General features: G+C 61.0%; 1 protein-coding gene across 1 annotated transcript in view; it reads right to left on the bottom strand.

Annotated features, from left to right (window-relative positions):
- The window catches only part of PRKCSH (PRKCSH beta subunit of glucosidase II), a 27,116-nt gene extending 3,346 nt beyond the window's left edge, over positions 1–23,770 (bottom strand). The window contains 14 exon segments of the mRNA XM_075061207.1: positions 1,769–1,860; positions 6,366–6,435; positions 13,977–14,065; positions 15,624–15,985; positions 16,640–16,726; positions 18,431–18,509; positions 19,146–19,230; positions 19,944–19,995; positions 19,998–20,072; positions 21,030–21,147; positions 21,737–21,794; positions 21,887–21,982; positions 22,749–22,865; positions 23,661–23,770. Coding sequence (XP_074917308.1) covers positions 1,769–1,860; positions 6,366–6,435; positions 13,977–14,065; positions 15,624–15,985; positions 16,640–16,726; positions 18,431–18,509; positions 19,146–19,230; positions 19,944–19,995; positions 19,998–20,072; positions 21,030–21,147; positions 21,737–21,794; positions 21,887–21,982; positions 22,749–22,865; positions 23,661–23,745 — 1,465 coding nt within the window. The 5' untranslated portion in view covers positions 23,746–23,770.
- Between the last annotated feature and the right edge of the window lie 552 nt (positions 23,771–24,322).

Raw genomic sequence — 24,322 nt, 5'->3', positions numbered from 1 at the left:
CCCGCTCCCCCCTTCCTACCCCCTCCCTCTCCATTTCCCAGCTGATCCCCCCCCCATGATGCGTTGCTGTGGCGCATCACCTGGGCAATGATTTGCGGGGGGGGGGGGGGCCTTAAAGAGACAAGGCGGCATTTGGGAGCTGCTCTGAGACTCTGGGGAAATTAGCCCTAAATAGCTATCAGGAAAAAACAACTCGTTAGCGAGCGCATCCATCTGGCAGCTAAGGAAATAATGGGGGGGAACACGAAGCAGAGCAGCCCCCCCGCCCCCCAGGGCTGTGCAGCGATCTGGAGAAGCTGATCCAGGCAGGTTAATTCCCCCTGCAGACCCAATGAGGGTCGCCTGGATCTCAGAGCCCCCAGCACAGGGACAGCCCCAAGGGAGTGAAAGGGGAAATCAAGGCACGGAGCCAGCAGCTTGTCCTAGGGTCTGAGCACCAGTGAGATGAGGTATCGAGGATAGAAACCAGCCCTCCGGTTTCCCTGCTCGGCCCTAACCACTAGACCCCCCTCCCCTCACAGAGCTGGGATAGAACCCAGGAGTCCGGATTCCCAGGCAACCCTCCTCCAAGAGGGTGGTGGGATCTAGTGGTTAGAGCAAGGGAGCTGGGCATCAGGACTCCTGTGTTCTATCCCCAGCTCAGCCATTACCACACCAGTGTGGGCAGATGATTCTCCCACTGGGCCTCAGTTTCCCCATCTGTACAATGGAGAGACGCTCATAGGGGGGTTGGGAGGATACAGTTGGGAGGATACAGAGAGATTAGGAGAGGGGAGAGAGATGGCGCCACTCCCCTTCAAGGCTGAGTTTTCCCAGTTCACATCCCTGGGCGACTGCTGAGCAGTTTTAGGGGAGGGAAATCCGGGGGTGGGGATAGGGGGCTGAGCCCCAGAAGAAGTCCTGGCCAAGCAGAGCTCTGACCCCGCCTCCCCCCCAGAGCTAAGTCAGGCCTCGGGGACGAAGTTTGACCTGTTTCGAGGGGGCGGAAAGCGGAAAATTTTTCCGCTCCTCTCCGGGAGGGACCGTGCCCAGCGCTGCTCACCCCATGTCCGATGACTGGATGCCAAGGAGGCAGCTCGGTTCCTGCCACCCCTACACTGGCACCCGAAGGCAGGTCAGGCACCCAGCTGAAGTGGGTTGGAACAAATCGGCAGCCCCAGCGTTGCTGGGAACTCACAGGGGACGGCGTGGAGAGGTGTCAGGCTGAGCCAGGGCTCTGCTCCCAGGCCTGGCACGGGAGTGGGGGCTAGTGGTTAGAGCAGGAGCCTGACAGGGTCAGGACTCCTGGGTTCTATTCCTGGCTCTGGCACTGGCATCCTGTGACACCGGGGCCACTCCCCTTGCCCGTGCCTCAGTTACCACATCCATACACAAGGATCTAATTAATGCTGTCCAATACCCTGGCACCCAGCCCCCCGACCGAGCGGGCCCCCGACCGAGAGCTGAGTGGGAGGGGAAACTGAGGCACCGAGCGGGAACATGACTTGCCCATCATCATCCAGCAGGCCAGCGGTGGAGCTGGGAAGGGAACCCAGGCGTCCTGCTGACACCATCCCAAGCGAGCAGCACGCCCAGTGCATCGCTCAAGGTTAGCGGAGCGCCGTGATGCTGGGCGTCCTCTGGGCATTACCCCTGAGGCAGAGCCGGAGTCCAGCCAAAAACCTCGGGCTGGCTCAGAGATCCTGGAGGTGGGGCAGTCCCAGGGCGCCCCAGTGGAAGTTTACGGTTTGAGGGCGGGAGGGGGGAATCAGTCCGATCACCGGCACCTACTCGGTGGTGCTGAGCTCGTAGCACTGGCTGTAGAGATATGCGAACTCCCCCTGGGGGCCGAAATCAAACGAGATCTCCTTCTCCAGACTCCTGGAATGACACAGGGGCGGGGGGAAGAGGTCAGCCCCGCGGTTCAGCTCCTTCGCCAGAGTGTCTGGGCTCCTCCCAATCCCCTTGCGAAGGACAGTGTACTGCTGGGGAAACTGAGGCACAGAGCAGCTCAGTGACATGCTCAAGTGACAGAGCAGGGACGCCACCCCCATGGCCTCTGCTTTGCTCTCTGGGCCACCCGGACGACATGATTTCCTGCTGTCTGGGTCCACTGGGAAGCCAGCCCTTTGCCCCCATGGCCCTCCCTCCATTCACCCATATGGCAGCAATTCCCCAGCACCCTTGGCTCCTGAGTCACTGAGTCCTGCTCCTCTCAGGGGCATTAAAGCCTTGGTTCTTCCCTCGCTCCCATCCCCCTGGCATAACAAGGGTGGCTGGTGACTGCTTCCCCCCACCCCCCAGCACTTTTCATTTTCAAAGCCCCCCAGCAGACATGGCATCTCTCCCCTTCAGATAGGGGAAAGTTACTCGCCTCATTTTAGAATGGGGAAACTGAGGTAAAAAAGGGTGATAGTACGTGGGGTGTGTGTGTCAGGGCCTGAGGAAGGAACAGAATCCACCATTCAAGCCACTTGACCTCACTCCCCTCCCTGAGCTGAGAACAGAGCCCAGGAGCCCTGACTCCCAGTTCCCTCCTGCTCTAACCACTAGACCCCACTCCCGTCCCAGAGCCAGGGATAGAACCCAGGAGCCCTGAGTCCCAGCTCCCCCTGCTCTAACCACTTGACCCCCCTCTCCTCCTCTCCCCTCCCAGAGCTGAGAACAGAGCCCAGGAGTCCTGGCTCCCAGTTCCCTCCTGCTCTAACCACCAGACCCCACTCCCGTCCCAGAGCCAGGATAGAACCCAGGAGTCCTGGCTCGCAGGGTTCACTTTGTACCAAACAGGAATTCTCAGATCTCAAGTAATCTCCCACTTGCAATGAGCTGTCCCTGCCATCAGCCCCCTGGCCCAGCTCATGGGAGGAGAGGGGGTGGGTTTTTGCAGGGGGGGTGGGGACCAGGCAGTCCCAGGGCTTGACCCCAGCCAGCCCTGGGAGGGGCAGATATGGGATATTGGAGGGGAGGGGGATAAACTTCCCGGCCCCACTTTGCTCCTGCCACACTCGCCAGCTGCCACGGGCTGGACCCCAGGGGACTCGGGCACTTGCCGTCAGCAAGGGGGTGGGTGTCTGGGTTACCTCCCCAGTACTGGTAGCCAGGGCTACTGCCAATTACTGGCCTCTCTGGGGCAGGCTGCAGTCAGCTGGAGAAGGGGGGAGGGGGCCAGATGCCTTGGCCAAGCTGCCGAGCTCCAGCTTAATTGAGTGCTGGCAGCTGAGCTTTCAGCTCTGGGAGGGGAGTTGGGACTAGTGGTTAGAGCAGGGGGGCTTGGAGTCAGGACTCCTGGGTTCTATCCCCAGCCCTAGGAGTGCAGTGAGGTATGTGGTTAGTGCAGGAGGCTGGGTGGGAGTCAGGACTCCTGAGTTCTATCCCCAGCTGTGCTACTAACTTGCTCCTAGACCACGTAGAAAGTCACGTTCCTCTCCTGTGCCTCAGTTTCCCCACCCGTGGATGGCAGAACAGAGAACGCCTGCACGGAGGACAACCTGAAGAACATTTGCCAGAGCTGGGGCGTGAACAGCAGAGGCCTGGCCAAATCCCAGCCTGCCGGATCTTCCCCCACAGCTTGTCTTTTGATCAGCTCCACTCCACTTCCTGTTCTACCCTGCACAGCCTGCCCGCTGCGCTCCACCCCAGCAGTGGGGGGGCGGGGTGATGGGGGAAGAGGCACTGGTGCTTCCTCCCTCCTGATGGGACGGAAGGCTCCATGTTCGCCCAGGCTGCTGCTGGGGCTTGACCAATCCCACCTGCCCTGTTCACAGGGACACAGGCCAGAGAACTGCCCCCAGTAGCCACCCTTTTAGACAGCCCCCGTCTCGATTTCAAACCGGCCAGTTGGGCCAGCGGCTCCGTACGCTCCCTGAGGTTGTCTGGCTCCAGGTTCCAGCCGCTGGATCGCGCTGGACCTTCCTCTGGCTCCGACCCTGTGGCCGCCCACTGCCCTTACACCTGTGTGCTGGCCAGTTCTCGCAGCCACCCCCGGGCCAGTCGCCGTTCCCGTAGCTAACCCCTCCCTCCGGGCCGGCTGAGGGCTCAGACCAGCCACCCCCAGGCCAGTCTCTAACCCCTCCCTCCGGGCCAGCTGAGGGCTCAGACCAGCCACCCCCGGGCCGGTCTCTAACCCCTCCCTCCGGGCTGGCTGATGGCTCAGACCAGCGGCCCCCCAGGGATGGCATCACGTGGCCGGGGGGTGGGGGAGGCCCTCAGATTTGGAAGAGGGGCTCCAATTACAGGCCCAGTCTGGCACCTGCTGCGGTTTTAGGGGGTGGAACTGACAGTGGTTGATTTCGATTGATCGGAACAGGCTTCCCAGCTGGAACTCCAGGGGGCGCCGTCTACCTCAAACCAGGGGGGGGGTGGGGGGCCCGGGTCCGACTAGGAGAAGGGTCTTTAGAGCCCAGCCCCCAATGCCCCCTGAAATGGGTTACAGCCTGCAGCTCGCTCTCGTGTTTGGAGGGGCTGGGAGCCAGGACCCCGGGATTCCCCGCTCGGGCAGGGGAGGGGAGTGGTTAGAGCAGGGAGGGGCTGGGAGCCAGGACCCCGGGATCCCCCCGCTTGGGCAGGGGAGGGGAGTGGTTAGAGCAGGGAGGGGCTGGGAGCCAGGACCCCGGGATTCCCCCGCTTGGGCAGGGGAGGGGAGTGGTTAGGGCAGGGAGGGGCTGGGAGACGGATTCCAGGGTTCTATCCCCAGCACTAAGAGGAGAGTGGGGTCTAGTGGTTAGAGTGGTGTGTATCCTGGGACTTAGGACTCCTGGTTCTATCCCCAGCTTCAGCAGGGAGAGCTAGTGGTTAGAGCAGGAGCAGAGAGGGAGCCAGGGCTCCGGGGTTTGATTCCCTGCTCTGAGAGTGGTTAGAGCAGGGAGGGGCTGGGAGCCGGACTCCGGGGTTCTATCCCCGGCTCTGGGAGGTGGGGGGTAGTAGGTTAGAGACTGGTGAATGCAGCTCTTAGTGTCTCTCTACGGGGTGCCTGGCTGCTGCGCAGACACCAGAGCCCAGTTCGGGACGGTATCGCGTCGGGAGAGATCTCCCAGCACGGGGGGTGTGTGTGTCACTCGGGTGCTGAAGCACCTTACTGCACCTGGGCCCCAAACAGGAACAGGTGCCCCCACGTACGCTGAAAAATCCCAGAGGCTGGGTGAGAGGCGGGGTTGGACCAGAAAACCCCAGTAAGGTAGCCTGGTGTGTCCGCACCGCAGCGTCTGCCCCCACGGCTCTCTCCGCTAAGGGGACTGCAGCCCCCAGCTGGGGCCGGGACAGGGGCAGGCCTGGAGTTCGGGGTGGGGCATGATCAATAGGAGACAACTTGGGGGTTGGGCACTTTTTGTTTTTATAGTCAGCTTCCATTGCGCTGTGATCTCCTGGGAGGTGTCAGGGCTGCGGTGGGGGGGGCGGGGCGGGAAAGCTGATTTACTGCTCCAAATAAACAGCTCTGAGGGGACACGTGGTCCCCTGGGGGTGGGTGGGTGTCTCTATTAAACAACCCCCCCCACCCCAGAGCAGCCACACTGCAGTCATAACAGCCAGGCTGGGACACGGGAGAGCAGCGGAGATCAAGGAGCCTTGTCAAGAAGGGATTTTCAGAAATCCCCAATCCCCATTAACAGCTTAATTGGGGAAAGCTAATTGGCTTCTGGCCCCAGCTGCAGTTCATCACCAATCCCAGCCGCCGTGCAAGGCTGGGCAGTTTTACTTTCTGGGGCTCTGCAGCCCGATGCCTCTGTTGTTTATCCCACACCTGCGCTACCCACTAGACCACAATCCTCTCCCAGGGCGGGGAACAGAACCCAGGAGTCCTGCCTGCCCAGCTCTATCCACAGCCCACACCCCACCCCCAAGCAGGGAACAGAACCCAGGAGTCCTGCCTGCCCAGTTCTACCCACCACCCCACACCCCATCCCAGGGCAGGGCCAGAACCCAGGAGTCCTGCCTGCCCAGAACTGCCCAACCCCCACCCCCGAGCGGGGCACAGAACCCAGGAGTCCTGCCTGCCCAGCTCTGCCCACAACCCACCCCCCCATCCCAGAGCGGGGAACAGAACCCAGGAGTCCTGCCTGCCCAGCTCTGCCCACAGCCCACCCCCCCATCCCAGAGCGGGGCACAGAACCCAGGAGTCCTGCCTGCCCAGAACTGCCCAATCCCCACCCCCGAGCGGGGCACAGAACCCAGGAGTCCTGCCTGCCCATCTCATGCTTTAACCATAAAGTCTCCCACCCTCTAGCAAGAGGCTTCATCACATTTCTAGGCATCTGAGTTTCCCAAGTTAATTTTGTTCAGGGCAGGACGGGGGGGTGGGGGGGACAGAACGACATGGAAGTGGGGCCCCAATGCCGAGCCTGCACTCCTGCCACACCCCTTTAACCGCCCCCCTCCGCTCGCCCCCTTACTGGATGGAATCCTCCATTTCCTTCACAGACTTTTCGGCTTCTTCAAACTGCTCCCGGGCTTTCTGGGCAGCTGGAAGAGAGGGCAGGGAGGTGAGGCCGGGGGCCGGAGAAGGCCACGCTGCTTTGCCTATGGTGTCCTCGGCGCACCGCCGCCTGGAGCGCCCCCTGCAGGAAAGCTGAGGGACAGATGCCGCGGCCCATTCGATCCCCGGCTGCCCCGTCGGGGGCAGAAGCAAGTTTGCATGGCCTGTTAGGAGCCAGCGCGGGACTTGCCAAGCTGCCTTCATGCAGGCCCAACAGCCGGCTGCTTCCTGACCTGCCTGCAGAGCCGCCCCCTTGAAAGCCCAGATCCAACGCCGAAGAGCCCCTCCCCCGATGTGGGGAGAGGATCCAGCTCGCCGTGGGGCTGGTTCAGGGGATGGTTTAGCTGTGGCAGGCAGGTGCCCTCCGCGGCAACCAGCAGGACTTGCCAGAGGCCGCAGCAAGTGGCCACATGCTGCTCCTGCCTTGAAGCCAGCGGGGGCTCTGCCCCCCAGGCCGCCCCACAGCAGCACCACCCCCTTAGCCCGCAGATAGAAAGGTGTGCGGTAAACAACCTACTGCTCCTGCGGGACAGGCAGACAGGGTCATTCTGCCGACCATCTCCGGGTGCCCCCCATCCCCCTGCCGTGACTCCACTCAGACCCATTTAACAGGGCGGGGGGCAGAGACCGGGCGGCCCAGGCACAAGCGAGACCAGCACAGCGTCCCCAGGTGGAGGCTACCGCGCTTTGAATTCACACACCAGCTTATTCGGGATTAACGCCCCAGCAGACGAGCCTGCAGGGGTGGCACTGCCCGGCCTGGAGACAGAGCCCGCCCCAGCCCGCTGGGCTCGACAGAATGATCTGAACTAGCCGGAGCAAGCAGAGAGCAGCAGCTACTGGCCGTTCTAGGAGGGCCCAAAACGTCACCCCGTTTTCAGATGGGGAAACTGAGGCACGGGGTGAGAAAGTGACTTGCCCAAGGTCACCCAGCAGGCCAGTGGCACTAGGGAGCTGGGTCGGGGGTTACTTTGGCTAATTATTGCTAAGTAGGTGATCCGGGAGGGTTTCGTTATCCTTCTCCCCTCCCCCCCATCAGTAGTTACCCTGGCCCCCATGCCCCCGCCTCTGGCTTTACCTCACCCAGCAATGAGGCTGGTCTTTGCTGGGATCCCCCAGCGAGAAAGAGGGTTTGGGGCTCTTAGACGCCACCGTGTCCCATGTCCCCCTATCTCCTGATGGTTTCAGCTCAAGGTTGGCTGGAAGGTGCTTCGATCACACACATGTTCCCGGGCTCAGTGAAGACGAACTAATGGTGCCATCCGGCCTCCCCCGCTCTGCACACTCAGCTCAAGGCAGCGAATCTGGGCCAGAGCCAGGCACCGGAGCCCCACTCCCGAGGGCGGCGTCGGGCCATTTCGGCTCAGCGGAGCAGCCTCGGGTATCGAGCGGTTTCCCGGAAAGAGGCAGCTGCACTTAGCCGGGCAGACACTGACGAGGCTGCGTTCTCGGGGAGGTGCCTGCTCCCCGGCCACAGAATCCAGGCGCCTCTGGGGCCATCCCTGTGGTTATATTGCGGCAGTAAAGAGCCCAGGCGTCCGTCCGTCTGGTACATTTCACTGGACTCTGCGTTGAAGTGTTGACAGCTCGGGTTGGAAGCCGTGATGACGTTGGCAGCGAGGCAGCTGGGGGGGCCCCTACCATAACTCCCCCTCTTTTCGGGAGCTGTAACCGGCCTGACACCCGGGCTGGGGTTGCACTTAAGGCGCCGGACCGGGATTCTGGAGATCTGGGTTTGAATCCTAGCCCAGTGAGCTGCTTACGCCGCCTGTGTAATAGTAACTTGGCAGAAACAGGGCTCGTATCTCTTCATGCGCTGAATGGGGCTCAGGAGCGAGCTGGATTCACTGGGGTCCAGCCGCTGTTGCAGACAGGATGCCGGGGCAGATGGGCCCCCCGGTTTGAGACAATCCCCACAAGCCTCATTTGTTGCTGCACGTAACAAATGCTTGACGGAGGGAGCCAAGAGGCAGCTTGGGGTGAGCCCTGGCACAGCGGGCTGCGTGGTGCCAGCTCCCAAGCCCCAAGCGGGCACAGATGGGGCCGGATGCAGCCTGGTGGAGAAAAGGCAACACGCGGCTGCACTGTAACAGCAGCATGGCAGAGGGGAGGCAGAGCCACCGGGACCGGACAGCCCCGATTTCGAGCCCCTGCCCCGCCGGGGTCCCCTCGGGGGATCAGCCCAGGGTGGCCTTGCCTGGCTGTGAGCGTCCCGACGGCAAAGCCCGAGCCGAGTGAGGGCACTGCCCGGATGCGTCCTGCAGCAGCCCGCACTGAGCCGCTCAGGGGTGCTTTCCCAATCAGCTGGGGGAAACTTGTCTGCCCCTCAGGGGCATTGTGGGAAGGGCACAGGAGGACAGGGTGCCCGTGAGTGATTCAGCCTGTGTCCGCGCTGCAAGGCGGGCGGGTTCCAGCCAGCGTGAAACCGGAACCCAGACTCCGACGTCACCCCTGCCCCGGGGCTTAAAGCACCAACGAACCCAGAGAAGGGGGTTAGCTGTGGGGTGCGGACAGATCCTCTGGGCTTGTCTCTGTGTTCCAGCAAGAGCTGCCCAGCTGCGAATCCCCCTGTGGGCTGCAGGGCGACGTGCCCATGCCAGAGGAGCCAGCGCCCCATGGCAGGACTAGCTCCGACGGGCCCAGCTGGCTTGAGCCCAAAGCACCCCAGCTAGAGGTGCTGTTATCCCCATGGGCAAATGGGGGAAACTGAGGCTCAGAGAGGCTGAGGACTGGCCTTCACTTCTCTGAGCCTCAGTTTCCCCCATCTGCCCATGGGGATAACAGCACTGCCCACGGGGATAACTTCCCACAGCCTCCTAGCAGGTGGGAAGTTAACGATCCTGAGGCGCTCAGACCCTGTGGCGACAGAGAGCTGACGACACGCTGCGAGGGCTGGTGCCAACACTTTGGAGGACAGAGATAAGGTTCAGAGGGAGAACCGGGGTCCACACCACAAAATGACAAACCTAAGGTGCTGCCATCAGGGAAGAAAACCCAACTGCACAATTACAGGCCGGGGGAGAGCCGGCTTGGCAGCAGCCCTGCCGAGAAGCCTCAGGGACTCGTGGCGCATCCCAGCCAGGCCATGAGTCAGCAACACGCTGCTGTTGCAGGGAAAAGCAAATGCAATTTTAGGTTGCACTGACAGAGGTCCAGGGTGCAAGTCACGAGAGGCGAGTCCCGCTCTGCTCAGCGCTGGCGGGGCCTCAGCCCGAGGACGGTGCCCAGGTTTGGATGGAGAGAAGCTGAGAAGGACCCAGAGGCGAGCGACCCAGATGCTCAAAGGGAGGGGACGCCAGCCACGCAAGCGAAGGCTGAAGGAACCGGAGCCCCGGAGTTTGGAAAAGAGGAGATTGAGAGGTCTTCAAATACTTGAAATGCTGCCGTGAAATAGCTGGCGAAAAGCTGCTCTTTCTCGCCACAGAGCACAGGACAAGGGGCAACAGGTTCAAACTACAGCGGAGCAGATTTTGGTTCAGTCACCGGGAAACCTTCCTGGCTGTAAGAACAGTAGGACCAGGGACAACCTTCACTGGAGGGTTTTGGGAGGGGGCTGGACGGATTCTCATGGCCCCACCAGCGCTGTCTCAAAGCCAGCCGCCTCCCCCCGCGCTGCTCTTCGCAGAGTTCATTACAAGGAGGCAATGAGTCAGCTTCCCCCGCCCCTCCTCTCCCTCGCTGCCGGAACAGATGGGGAAACGGGGGCTGGCAGGGGCGCTGCCATGAAATGGGGGCTTCCAATGCCCGAGAGACGGCAGAGGGTCGCAACCAGCGCAGGCTACGGCAGGAGCACTCAGGCGGGGGGGAGGGAAGCGAGCTTTTGGTTTGGCGCGGTGGCTGGTTTGCTAACGTACCTTCCGTCCTGTGACGGGTGAGTGGCCCAGACAGGGCACGCGCCCTGGGCTAGCTCGCTGGAAGTGCTGAGCTCCGGCCATTCCCCGAGTCTGCCCCATGTTGGGATTCTGCGCCCAGAGGCAGGAGAATCCCGAGATCCCAAGATGTGAGATCGGCTTGGCTGGCTCCTGGGTTCCAGGCCGGAGAATTCCACTGTTCCCCCAGTGTCGGGCCCGATGAAAGGTGCCTCTTGGTCGTGTGGGCAGAGCGTGAGCCATGGCCAGGACACGGCGGGACGGAACCCTAGGCAGTCTGCCTGGACAGATACCATCCAGGGAACGGTGCTTGCTCTGCCCGTGGGGAAATAAAAGGTGCTCCGGCCGCGAAGCTAAGAGGTGAAGTGAATTCTGGCTAGAGGAAGGATGGACCAGTGGTTAGAGTGCTAGCCTGTCGGACCTGAGGTCCAGGTGACAAAGTGGGAATGTTCTTAACGTTTTCCCAGAATACTATGTGGGTGCCTCAGTTTCCCCTATGCATTTCTTAAGTATCTAGGTGGTGGGATAAGGGGAGGTGATTGTTGCAGAGCCCTAAAAAGCCTGTGTGATAGCATCTGCACACAGAATGGCCAACACCCTATCTCCTGGTAACTGATGGCCTGGGCTTCTCTGCAAAGGTGCCAACTGAAAGTGTTGGAGAACAAAGAGATCAGGTGACCTCCTGCCTGGGAAAGAGACAAAGGCCAGAGGAGGGGCTGGGGCATTTCCGCTTGGAGCTGGCTGGGGAAATGGAGCGGGGCCAGATGGGGTCCTGGCCTCCCTGGTCCCAAGATGGACCTGACTCAGGGTCCTGTTTCCTGTACCTACAAGCTCCGGGTTGGACTGTGTTCCTGTCGGCTAATAAATCTTCTGGCTGACAGCCACGTCTGCCTGCGGAGTTGGGGTGCGGGGCCCTCTGGCTTCCCCAGGAGCCCGCCTGTGCAGACTTGCTGCGGGAAGCGCACGGTGGGGCAGGGGATGCTGAATGCTCCGCGCTCAGACCCAGGAAGGTGGAAGCTTCTTGCCCGGAGACAGTCTGCTCCCAGAGAGGAGGCTCCTCCAGAGTCCTGACTGGCTTCGTATGGAGTAGTGCCAGAGCATCGCCTGGTGGCTCTGTGAGAACAAGTCCCTCCGTCTCTGTGCCCCAGTTTCCCCATCTAGGACACGGGGATAACACCACTGTCCTGCCTGAGAACTACGCTAAAGGTTGCGAGGCGCCCTGGTGACAGGGGCCAGAGAAACAGGGTATTGCTGGCAACTGCCATTTCCTGCTCCTTGCGATTCGAGCTGCTGATACTTCGCCATCCTTGAACCCCTCTCCAGCACTGGGCAGCGTTGCCGTGCGCCCCCAATCAGCTGCCATGCCACCCCTCAGAAATGGCTGCCTAGTTCCCACGTTCCTTGGGACTGAGCACGAGTCATGACCCATCCTCATAGCTTTAGCCTTCCGCCTCTGGCCCAGACCCTTGAAGGTACTGAGGTGTCCAATTCCCCTTGGAACCAAACGGAGTTAGGCGCCTACGTTGCTTTGAAGCTCCGGGCCTGTCTTGGCAGGGCGACCGGCTCTGGAAGGGAACCAGCAGCAAAGCCCTTGACCCCGGAGTCGAGAGGAACTGGTGAGTTCTTGGCTACGCTCTGACTCACTCAAAGACACAAATCGGCTCGGCTCCTGCCGCCCACGCCTGAGCAGCCCGGCACGCACTCGATCCCTCTTAGAGCGAAAGGCTTTTGTTTACAGCTCAGGTGGCACGTTCAGCCTGCGGTGAGCCCAGAAGCCTCCTGGCGACGGTATTTACAGAGAATAACAGGAGTTGTTCAGGTTTGCACCAAACGCGAGGCAGTGGCAAGGAACCCGCCGCTGGGGGCTTCTGCACCCCTGGGCTGGGAGCCCAGATGCCAGTGAGGGACGCCGGTAAATGCGCTTTGACTTCGGTCGGTCATGGAGAGACCCCTGAGCCAAGAGAAGCTGCTGACGCCGACGCTCACTAGGGCTCACACGGCTGCTGGCATTCGGACCAGGCTTCGGGACGTGGGGTGGCAGAGTCATGCGGCCACAAGGGGCGACCCCAGTTTGAATTCTTGGCCTGGCTAAGGGATCGGGGGTCCCCCCTGCTTCCCGCTACATACACGGAGCTTCCCCTGCTGGGGCTGGGATGTCTGTACAGGGACATGCCAAATATTTTTATGGCCGACCTGGAACGACGCTTCCTCAGCTCTTGTCCACTCACGCCGCTTCTCTGCCTACGCTACAATGATGACATCTTCATCATCTGGACCCATGGGAAGGAGATTCTGGAAAAATTCCACCACAATTTCAACAGCTTCCACCCCACCATCTACCTCAGCCTGGACCAATCTACACGGGAGGTCCACTTCCTAGACACCATGGTGCAAATAAGTGATTAGGTTCACAATTAACACCCCTTATACCGAACCTACCCCGCCTATGCTACCTTCATGCCTCACTTCATCCCGGGCACATCACAGATCATTGTCTACAGCCCCACTGGGTCACAACGCATCATGCTCATAAGACCCCTTCTAGGACAGAGACAACACCTACAAATCTCCACCAAGCATTCTCAGAACTACAATTCCCGCATGAGGAAATAAGGAACAGATCAACGAGCAGACTGTACCCAGAGCCTCCTATGCAACAAACCCAGAAGAAAACCAACAGGACTCCACTGCGCCATCACATTACAGCCCCAGACTAAACCCCCCAACGCATCATCAGGGATCTACAACCATCTGGACAATATCCACACTTTCAAGGCCTTGGGCAGGTCATCCTCGCCACAGACAACCTGCCAACCTGAACATATTCATTTGTAACTGCACACCGCACTAGATAGCTCATCGCTCAGAACCAATACCATCAACAAACCCTCGATGCCAACTCTGCCCACATATCTACACCCGCGACACCATCACACGACTAACCAGAATCAGCAACACATCACCGGTTCATTCACCTGCACGTTACCACCAAATAGTAATATACGCCATCATATGCCAGCAATGCACTCTGCTATGTACATCGGCCAAACTGGACAGTCTCTTCGGAAAAGATAAATGGACACAAATCAGATATCAGGAATGGCAATATAAAAAACTGTAGAGACACTTCATCTCCCTGGCCACACTATAGCAGACCTTAAGGTGCCATCCTGCAGCAAAAAGCTTCAGGACCAGACTTCAAGAGAAAACTGCTGAGCTTCAGTTCATCTGCAAATCTCGACCCATCAGCTCAGGATTAAACAAAGACAGTGAATGGTTTGCAACTACAGAACCAGTTTCTCCTCTCGTGGTTTTCACACACTCGCTGCTAGAAAGGGCCCATCCTCCCTGATTGAACTAACCTGATTATCTCTAGCTTGCTTGCATATATATAGCTGCCCTGGAAATTTCCACTACATGCATACTGACGCAGTGGGTATTACCCACGAAAGCTCATGCTCCAAAACGTCTGTTAGTCTATAAGGTGCCACGGATTTCTGCTTGCTTTTACAGATCCGACTAACACGGTACCCCTCTGTACTTGTACAGGACGCTGGCAACCACAAGTCGAGTATTCGCACCTTATTGGCACATTCAGAACCCGTTGGGAGAGAATTACCTACCCGCCGTGGCAGGTTCTGGCCCGATTAAAGCCTTACCGTCGATGAGGCCTGCGTTGCTTCATCATAAGGGCAATTTCTCCGCTCTCCTCTCCGCTGTCTTGTCGGACGGCTCTTGGGGCGGGGAACTGAAGGGACAAAGGGAAGTTGGATTGAACCCTGGCTCGCTGCGGGTGGGGGCGGGCAGGGAGAGGCTGACAGCGAGTCCCTGAATGGAAGGATCACGGAGCCATGCTGGATCATGCACCCTCTAGTTCTATGCAATGAGCTGGCGGAACTCACTGCCACATATGGCAGGAGCTCAGTAGAGGGCAGGAGGGCTGGCATTTCACGGAGATGAGATTACCAGAGGGAATGACCAAGGGTTCGAGAGGGTTAGAACCACCCCCCGTCCACTTTGAGACAGGGGCTGAGCTCGGAGGAGCCGTCCCTGGGGCTGGTTATCCCACTCCTTCCGCGGGCACCTGGCCCTGCGTTACTGACGGGATGCCGGGCTAGTGGCGTTGTGACGTTATTAATATAAACTGGGACCATATAGACATGGTGCAACCCAGATTCTTTAGTGGCACCAAATCCTATGTAAAGGGGTCATATAAGGTGTTAAGACCAAGGTTACGGGTTACTGGTTATGATTATGCTGTCTGTTGTCTTATCATTTTGTTTGAGTATGAATATTGCCGTTGCTGTCTGTATTTCAATTGGTGTGCAGTTCTGGAGACACCCCAGAAACTGGTGTCAGCTCAGCTTAGCCTGCTTGATGGCCCATTAAGGACATCACCTACAAACTGACCCATTGAGAGGAGGCGAATACCCCTGTGACTCAGCGGAGTGAGCAGAAACTGGCCATGTGATGCAAACTCCATTTTGCTGTAACTTTCCACAGTAAAAACAAACACATGTTCTTACACCTGAAAAGCCTATATAAGGCAGAGGCCTCATCTCCATTTTGTCTTCATCCTGCTTCTTACCTCTGGAGGGACTTTGCTACAAACTGACGCTCTGCACAAGACTGATGACCCATCCCAGCGGGGGATGTTCCAGAGACTGGATTTAAACCTGCAGTTCATTCCATCACTGCTACAAGCCTGAACCAAGAACTTTGCCATTACTGGATGTAATTGCTTCCATTTAACCAATTCTAGCTCTCATCTCTATTTTTTTCCTTTTCTGAATAAACCTTTAGAATTTTAAGATTCTAAAGGATTGGCAACAGCGTGATTTGTGGGTAAGATCTGATGTGTATATTGACCTGGGTCTGGGGCTTGGTCCTTTGGGATCGAGAGAACCTTTTCTTTTACTGGGGTGTTGGTTTTCATAACCATTCATCCCCAGGACGTGTAGGACTGGTGGTGATACTGGGAGACTGGAGTGCCTAAGGAAATTGCTTGTGTGACTTGCGGTTAGCCAGAGGGGTGACACCGAAGTCGTTTTTGTCTGGCTGGTTTGGTTTGCCTTAGAGGTGGAAAAACCCCAGCCTAGGGCTGTGACTGCCCTGTTTGAGCAATTGGTCCTGATTTGGCACTCTCAGTTGGGTCCCGCCAGAACCACATCATCACAGGTGTGTCCCGGTCCAGTGATCCCAATGCTCCTGTGGGGTCACTTGCATGTCCCCTGGGGGACAGGGTAGACACTGTGGGGGGAGTTGCAGGGATTCAGAAGCCTGAATCCTATCAGCTTCCTCATGGCCCTAATTCCCACAGGGGCTCGGGAGACTCCGGCAGGCTCGCAGGAAGGAGAGTTAAGCAGCTGGGATTAAACTGAGTGCCGGGGGCAAGCAGGAGGCAGCACTCGTGGGGAGATGGCTGCAAGGATTGGGGTCTCCGGAGAGATCCCGGGGGCTCCGATCTCTGCCCCAGCTGGCCTGGATCTGCGAGGGCCAGGTCACAGCCCCTCCCCAGCGCTACCTTCGGCTCCTCTTCGTTGCTCTCGTCATCGTCGCCCTCGTCCTCCTCTTCCTCATCGTAGTCGTCCTCGGGGGCTGGCTGCTCCAAGGGCAGGTCCGGCTGGGGCTCTGGGGCCTCGGGCAGGGGAGCAGCGTCGGGCAGGCCCTGGAAGCACACAGCAGCCACAGGCCAGCGTCAGAGCAGCACCCAGCTGCTCCCTGACGCTGCCAAGCAGGGTTCCAGGGGAGAGGGAGGGCCGGCCAATGGATGAGGCAATGTGCAGGGGGGCTGGACTCCTGGACTCTTTCCTGGCCTTACCCTGGGGACTGCGCAGGGGACAGTGATCAGCCCACAGAGCCACAACCCTGCTGTGGGGGTGTCACTTCCCCACACCGTGCCTCAGTTTCCCCACCTGCACAATGAGGACAACGATCCTCAGCTATTTTGTGAAGCACTTTGAGCTCCACTGACGAAAAGCATGAGAGAAGAGCTGGGGAAACTGAGGCACCGACAGGGGAAGTGACTCACCACCGGCGGCGCACCCACCGATCATCCCATCGTGCTGCACACTGCCAGGGGGCTTCACACCCAATCACTGGTGATGCTGGCGATACCACATGCCCATGAGCTGCGTGTTAGTGCAGTAAGAGCTAGGGAAACTGAGGCACCCAGCTGGTCTGCGGCAGAGCCAGGAGTGGAATGCAGGTTTCAGTCCATGCTCCATCCACTGGACAATGCTGCCAGGGGCTCGCTACTTTATTCCAGATTGAGATGGATGCAGAGGCCCCCTTTGAGGAGGGCCGGCCCCAGAGCACTGACCTCGGGCTTGTAGTTTTCCTTGATTGCAGCCCACACGGTGTCCTGGAAGCTGGAGGCGTCGGCCTGCAAGGCATTCCCCAGAAGAGTCTGGAAGAGAAGCACTGAGGCTTGAGTACAGCAGGGCACAGCAAGGCCTGTGGGACTCTCTGCCACTGGATGCAGATGAGGCCAAGAGGAGGGCAGCTGAGAGGAGCCGGGGCTAGCAGAGAGGCAGGCTGGGCCAGTGGTTAAAGCACCCAGCTGGGACTCCGGGCTCAGCCACTGTCTCCCTGGCTGACTTCTGAATTGCTCTGTGCCTCGGTTTCCCCATCTCTAAAGCAGGGACAACTATCCTTCCTTTTCCGTCTCTCCCTAGGGGTCTGTGCTGTGCCTCGCCCATTGGGGTCTCTCAGATCTGTGCTGCAGTGGACTCAACGGAGGGCCCACCAGAGCTCAGGGTGGGGGGGCAGGGCAGCCTGCGCAGCACCTGGCACACCAGCAGCCCCCAGATCTCAGCTGTAGCCTCCAACCGCTACCGCAATGCGCCCCATAGATTGCTCCCTGGCCCGACATGACAGTCGCCTTCCAAAATTCCCCTGGGGAAGAGCCGATTTCTAGGGGTGAGATCCCATCCGGAGGGCCAGGACAGCAAGCGCCTCCCATGGCGGGTACAGGCTGCACCCAGATGCCTGCGATCCGGTGCCGAGCCTGCAAGACCAACGGCACGCTGGCAGAGCCAGGGGCATGGGGCACCGGGCAGGGCCACATGGGGCCAGCCGGACACGGCTCCTGCCGAAATTCGGGCTGCCCCCAGGGGAATGGGATTCTGCTCAGGATACCAGCGTTTTTCTGGCTACCAAGGCAGCTAATCCAAGCCAGTTAATGCTTCCCGGCGTCCTGGGCCGAGGCTGGATTCCAACTGGTGACCCACAGCACTGGGCGGGAGAGGACGCTACTCAGTCCCCAGAGAAAACAGGGCTGAAGGGGGGCCCCCTTCCCCCTCAAAACACCCTCAGGATCGGAGCAGCAAGGACGCCTGCCTGTGAGCTGTTACTGCCACCTGCTGGAGAACAGGGGGAACAGACGCTGGTGGCTCTGGTCCCTTGTGGGCAGTGGAGTTGGGTTTTGGTGGGTTGGGGGCCAGGAGGACCGAGCTGAATTGCTGCAGGTTTCATTGCGGCCACAGAAGCAAACACACCAGCCCAAGCGCGGGAGGGTTTCCGCGAGCTGGCGGAGCTCTGCCTTTGTAACGGGATCATGGGATTTCACTGCAAATGGGGCAGGGGGGGTTTTGTGGGACAGGGTCTCACCCCACGCAAACGGAGCACTGTTACATGATGGTAGTGGGAGCTGTTAAGCAGCGGCTGCTTCCCACCCCAGAGGCAGCTGCATTTCAGTGTGAGGTGAAGCGATCCCTGGGTAGAGTTTACGAATCATCCGAGCATGGGATTCTATCTGGAGGGGAGCAGGGTCCAGTTGGTTAGAGCAGGGGGGCTGGGAGTCAGGACTCCTGGGTTCTATCCGCAGCTCTGGGAGGGGAGTGAGGTCAGTGGTTAGACCAGGGGGCAGGGCTGGGATTCAGGACTCCTGGGGCTCTTTTCTCAGCCGTGTGAGTGTGCTGTGTTGTCCCACCGACTCAGCAAACTTGGTCAAGGTCCTTCCCTGCCTCAGTTTCCCTGTTGGTGACTGGAGGATGACCCCACCTGGAGGGTTAACGTTTGGGACATCACTGTGCCTCTGTCCTGGAACGCCGCTCCCCCCTTCCGGGAACGCCGTCCCCCCGACTCCCTGGGAACGCCATCCCCTCCGTACCTGGGCTTCCGTTTCCGAGAGGGTCCCGTCTCCATCCACATCCAGCTCCACGTGGGTCTGGAGCTCGGCCACTGACACCCTGTGGCCAGGAGAAGCGGGAGGATGCGTGAGCTGGTGACTTCTATGCGGAGGGCAGATGTGGAGGTAACGTGGGTCGGAGGGCCTCCAGTTGGCGAGGGACCAAGCAGCTGGAGAGGCGCCTGCCCCACATGCCCATCTGCCAATCTCCTTTGGGACTTGCTGGCACCTCACTGACCCACACGTATGGGTCACCTCTGACCTGCGCCCCTCGGCGGCTGCTCAGTGCGCCCGGCTCCCCCCACCTCTCTCCAGCGCTGGCCTGGTCCGTCAGCAACGAGCCCCAGGCCACCTGGCTGAACCAAGCTCCCTGGGCATCGCCCAAGCTCTGCCGGGGCAGTGGGGGGTCTTGCCCTGGGGCAGGTTATCCCAGCACCACTGGGGATCTTGTGCTGGCCTGGAGGGAGACTGGCGGAGGGGAGGGGCCAGGGGAGATGGCAGCAGGGATTGAAGGCAGAGTTCACGGGCATCTGCAGGGGGGTCTGGTCTCAGCCTCACCCACTTCTGTGAGGGGCAAAGGCACCAGCCAGGCCAGGCCCTGCTCCGGGAGCACACACGGCTGGGGGGCCTGGGGGGGACACAGCACACACAGGCAGGGGGCACTGCTCACCCTCACCCCCCCCAGATCCAGACTCACAGGCCGTCCCCGTCGTCGTCCAGCTCCTGGAAGGCTTCGCTGGCTCGGGCCTGCTCCCGCGCCGCCTTCTCGGCCGCCTTCTGTTCTGTGTGGGACCAGCCACAGAGCTGCGGTTAGGGCTCGGTGCCCCTGCACCCCAGTGTCCCCCTGTGGGGCGCCCTCACGCTGGGCACCGCACTGACGTCAGGGAGCCGCGGGCCCGAGGGAGCCAGTGACTTGCCCAAGTCCCGGTCGGAGCCGAGATTGGAACCCGGCTCCCCCCAGGCCCAGGCCAGGGCTCAGCAGCGTGGCCCCAGCTGGGAAGGGCCCGGAGCCGGGTTTGCTAACAGGCGGCTGGAGTCCCTGTGAGAGGGACAAAGGGATGGAGCCTGCAAAGCCCCCCCAAGGGCTCCCAACCCCCCCCCAGCCCCCGCTCTTCTCCCGGGGCAAGACACCAAACCAGGGGGCCTGGCGCCCCATTCCCTGACCTAACCAGTCAGCTGCACTCCCTGGGAGAGGGGAGCCCGACTCCCGCCCTGCTGCTCTGCCCACTGGGCCCTGCTGCCTTTCACAGCACTGCTCCCAGCCCCACAGAGCCTGCCGGGCACCCTCCCCCTCCCCCAGTGTCCCACGGAGCAGGCACCGCCCTCCTGCTCCCCCAGAGCCCTCCCCCTCCCCCAGTGCCCCATGGAGCAGGCATCCCTCCTTGCTCCCCCAGATGCCTCCCCTTCCCCCTCAGTTGCCCCATGGAGCAGCACTGCTCTGTCTCCCCAGAGCTCCCCTCCCCTAGTGCCCCATGGAGCAGTGCAATGCCCTCACCCTCCACTTCTTTCTGGTGAATCTCCTTTGATTCTTTTTCTGGCTTCTCTGACTGCCTTCCTTATCCGATCTCAGAGTCTCCACTTGCTCCTCCGAGGACTTCTTCCCCTCCTTAATCAGCCATGTGTCCTTGCACAGGGGAGTGGGGGACGTTAGGGAGTTGGGCCGGGCCCCATCCTGCCCAGCGCTCGGAGGGGGCGTCGTGAGGGAGCGGGCCGTGGCCCGTCCGGGCCTCGCCCAGCGTCGGGGGGCGTTGGAGAGCGGGCCCCTTCCCGGGCCCGCCCAGTCGTCGTGGGGGCGTTGGGAGCTGGCGCCCCGTCCCGGGCTCTCGCCCAGCTCGGGGTGGGGCCGTTGGGGGAGCGGGGCCCCGTCCGGGCCCGCCCAGCGTTCGGAGGGGGCGTTGGGAGCGGCGGGCCGGGCCGGCCCCCATCCCGGTCCTGCCCAGCATCGGGGGGCGTTGGGGAGCGGGCCGGTCCCAGTCCCGCCCTGCGTTGGGGGGCGTTGGGGAGCAGGCTGGGCCCGCCCCGCTCAGCAGTCACCAAGCAGTGGCCCTTGCCCAGCTAGGGGGCTCAGGCCCTCAGGCCACAGCTCCCCCCTCCTGCCCCGGATTTACCCTCATCACCCGCTGCAGGGATCATCTCTGTCCCACATGCAGGGGACTGAGGCATGGGGAGGGGATGCAGCGACTGGCCCAAGGTCGCCCAGCAGCAGAGCTGAGAACTGAACCCAGGAGTCCGGATCCCCCACCCATCCCCCGTCCGGATCGAAGCCTACACCACCCCCTACCCCACGGCTGGGAGCAGGACCGGCCTCTCCCCTGGGCCACACTCCCTCACCATGGCTACAGCTACGCTGCAGAGCCAGGCGGGCCCGGCACAGCCTAGGAGCCATGTCCGTGGTGGGTTCACAGCTCACACTGCCATGGGGCTGCGGCATCAACGGACCCAAGCAAGCGACGCTGACGCGCTCCCGATGCTACTCTGAGCTCCCTCCTCGGCAGCCGGGCCCCAGGGGTGGCTCCATGCCCACGACCCGGCTGGTATCACCAGCGCAGGGACCTGGCCCCCGGCTCCCCGATCTCCTCACCTGCTTGTCTTCCCTGCCCTTGCTCGCTTCTTCAATCAGCACCTGCTTGAGCTGGAAGCCTTCCCTGGCCACTTCTGCCATCTGCGCCAGCGCCTCCCGCTCCTTCCGGCCCATCTCTCTGCACGGGGTGGGGGAGAGGCGAGAGGCCCCCGCATGAGCCAGCAGCGCCAGGGACCGAGCCTGGGACCGCTGGATCTAAGGGCATGAGCTCTCCTGCTCGAGGGAGAGACCCGTATGGGTGCGGCCCCTAGAGGGGGCACCATGTGGTCACGGTGCTGCGGAGATGGGATGCACCAGGCGGCAGCTGGCTACTGGGCTGGCGCAGGGACGGGCCAGCTGGGCAGGGACAAGCCTTCCCCGGTTAATTTTACTGTCAGCGATAGGTGCCCAAGTTTAAGCTTCCCCCAAGAGCTGACAGGTTAATAAGCCAAGTCCCTGCTCGGAGCAGGGCTGGCTCCCCCACCCCACACCCTGAACCAGCCTAGCCCTGGGTTGGAGGAATCACCCACCCCAGGGCCCCACCGACCCGTGGCTGCTTTGCTGAGACGGGGGTGCCAGCTTGGGTGGCGATTTCTGTGAGAAGACATTCACTTACTGGGTACTGGACTGAACCCCCCGGGACAAGGGACTAAATACAGGGGTGTAACTCAGTGGGAAACAGAGCCCTCAAGGGGCCCTGAGCCAGCCAGCCCACGGGCTGCTCTTACTTGCAGGTGTTCTCGCACACGAAGCCGCTGTTGTACTCGTCCGTGGCGTCGCAGCAATCTGAAAGCGAGACAAGAGCAGCTGTCATGGCCCTGCCCTGCGCCCCCAGGCAGAGTGTCCCCCGACCCCCAAGCAGGGGCGGCCCAGCTTACCGCAGACACCGTCGTTGACGCGGGAGGAGGGGATGTACTGTGGCCGGTAGCCGGCGTTGGTGCAGTGAAACCGGCCATTGGGGCAAGCCGAGGTCCCTGAAAGACACACAACAGCCCTGCTGGTTGGCAAAGCACAGACCCGCAGCGGGCAGCTGCCCAGTCTCCTCGCCCTCAGGGCCAGGCTTCACAGCACACGTAACCTGAGTCCCGTCTACATAGCTACACAGCCCATAGCTAACGCTCCAGCGAGCACAGCCTGCCAGCCCAACCAGTCTGCAGCGTGCTGACAGGCCTCCAACGCCTTCCCACCGCCCCAGGGCAGATTCTCCCCCAGTTCCCTGGGACAGCACCCATCGCCCGGCTCAGCCACAGGGCGCGCTTAGTGCAACCTCCAAGCGCAGGGGTAGCGAGGACAGAGCAACGCGAGGCTTATTTCAGCGCATCGAACGCCAGAAGGGATCACCTGGCCTGTCCTCCTGGCCAGCACAGGCTGGGGACCGTCCCCCAGAACCGGACGTGATTTCAGTCCCATCCCTCTGGAGGCCAAGCTGTGCCACGGGCAGAGACCAGGAGAGGTCAAGGTGTCCCTGGGGCCCCCGCGATGGCAGGGAATCGACGAGATGAGACGTGCCGAGCCACACTTGAGGGGAGTGAGCGACACCCCCTCAGTCTCCTCTTCGCCCCCCTACTTCATGCCTCCCATCATGCCCCCCGTAGGTGCCTTGTGTCCTCTCCCCCCCCACTCCCCGCATGTGCCCTCTGCTCTTTCGGGCATAGCCCCACGCCAGTGCAGCAGCGAACGCCACGGCGGGGCACACTGCTGCCTTACCGGCAGGGGGGGACTCTCCGGCCCGTCACCCACCTGGCTCATCCGAGCCATCCTGACAGTCGCAGTAATCGTCATTGACCCACTCAAAGGCGATGGTTGAGGACCCGTCCAGGCAGGTGAACGGCTTTGATTCCTCATAGAAGTGATGGTCTGGGAGGGAGAGAACCGGAGACGTGACAGGGAAGGGGGAATCTGTGGAGATGCACCCACAACCCCTCCCTCTCGGGGCCTGCGCTTCCTCCAGAACCCACCCAAGTACTAGGACAAGCTGTCACGCATCAGCCCTGCCACCACAGCGCCCGCAGTCAAGAGAGGAGGGGCGGCTCATTAAGAACGCCCTGATTTTAATGAGCAGGTTGCAGAGCTTTTACTCTGCCACCTTCGCTTGCCAAATAGAAGGCAACTCGATTGCTGCGGTCCCCCAGGCCTCACAGGTGGAGCTGCGGGCTAGTAGTTAGAGCAGGGGACCTGGGAGTCAGGACCCCACGTTCTCGTCTGAGATCTGGGAAGGGAGTGGTTAGAGCAGGGGGCTGGGAGTCAGGACCCCTGGGTTCTATTCCCAGCTCAGGGAGGGGCTTGGAGTCTAGTGATCAAAGCAGGGGTGGTAATTCAGGACTCCTGGGCTCTAGTCCTGGCTCGGACCCCGATTTCCCAGAATACCTTGGGGATAAGCACTCGCCTGCTCTGTGCCTCAGTTTCCCCAGCTAGTTAAATACCATCTACCCTGGAGGGGGATTATGGGGCCCGGAACATCCATGAACTCAGAGCCACCAGCCAATGGTGGAGGTGCCTGGGTGGGTGCAGCGGTTCTGCCCCCATAAAGGGGCACTCTGCAGCTAGATGACAAAGGGGCATTTCCTTTAACTAGCCACAGCCCCACGCCCTTTTTAAAGGGCCAGGGACCCATTTCAGTATGGGACTGTGTGCCAGCTCCTGGTAACTTACTGGTCAAAGAGACCCCCCGGGGTCGCTTCACCTCCACGGCAGAGGCCAGGGCGCTCAGTGCGGGCAGCAGCAGCGGCAGCAGCATGATCCACAGGCAGAGGCAGCAGATCCTGGTGGGGAGCCAGGGCAGCCAGTTGTTCCCTCTGCACCATTCCTCGGGGGGGCTCAAACCCTATAAAGCCCCTGTAGGAACATGTCCCTGGACAGCCCAGTGCCTGCAGCGCCCTCCCCAGCTCCTGCCCCACTGAGGGGCACAGTCCGCAGCCCCACAGCAGCCCTACTCCGGCTAAGGCCCCTATAGACCCAGCTCCTCTCTCTCACCCATGGAGGCCTCTATAGAACTGAGCTCACCCCCCCTGCCCCCATCAGGGCCCCTACAGATCTCACCCCCCACTGCGGCCCCATAGATGCAGCCCAGCCCCATCCATCCCGCAGAGACCCCTATAGGCCCAGCCCCTCCCCCACTGCGGTCCCTACAGAGACCCCGCTGAGGCCCCCATGGATCCAGCTCCCCTCGGCCCCATGGAGGCCCCTATAGAATGGAACGTACCTCCCGCCAAGGCCCCTATAGACCCAGCCCCTCCCCCACTGCGGCCCCTATAGAGACCCCGCTGAGGCCCCCATGGATCCAGCTCCCCTCGGCCCCATGGAGGCCCCTATAG

Source organism: Chelonoidis abingdonii, chromosome 26 (assembly GCF_003597395.2).
Source record: "Chelonoidis abingdonii isolate Lonesome George chromosome 26, CheloAbing_2.0, whole genome shotgun sequence".
NCBI classification, from domain to species: domain Eukaryota; kingdom Metazoa; phylum Chordata; order Testudines; family Testudinidae; genus Chelonoidis; species Chelonoidis abingdonii.
The sequence above is the reverse complement of the archived record's forward strand: the minus strand, read 5'-3'. Positions and strand labels throughout refer to the sequence as shown.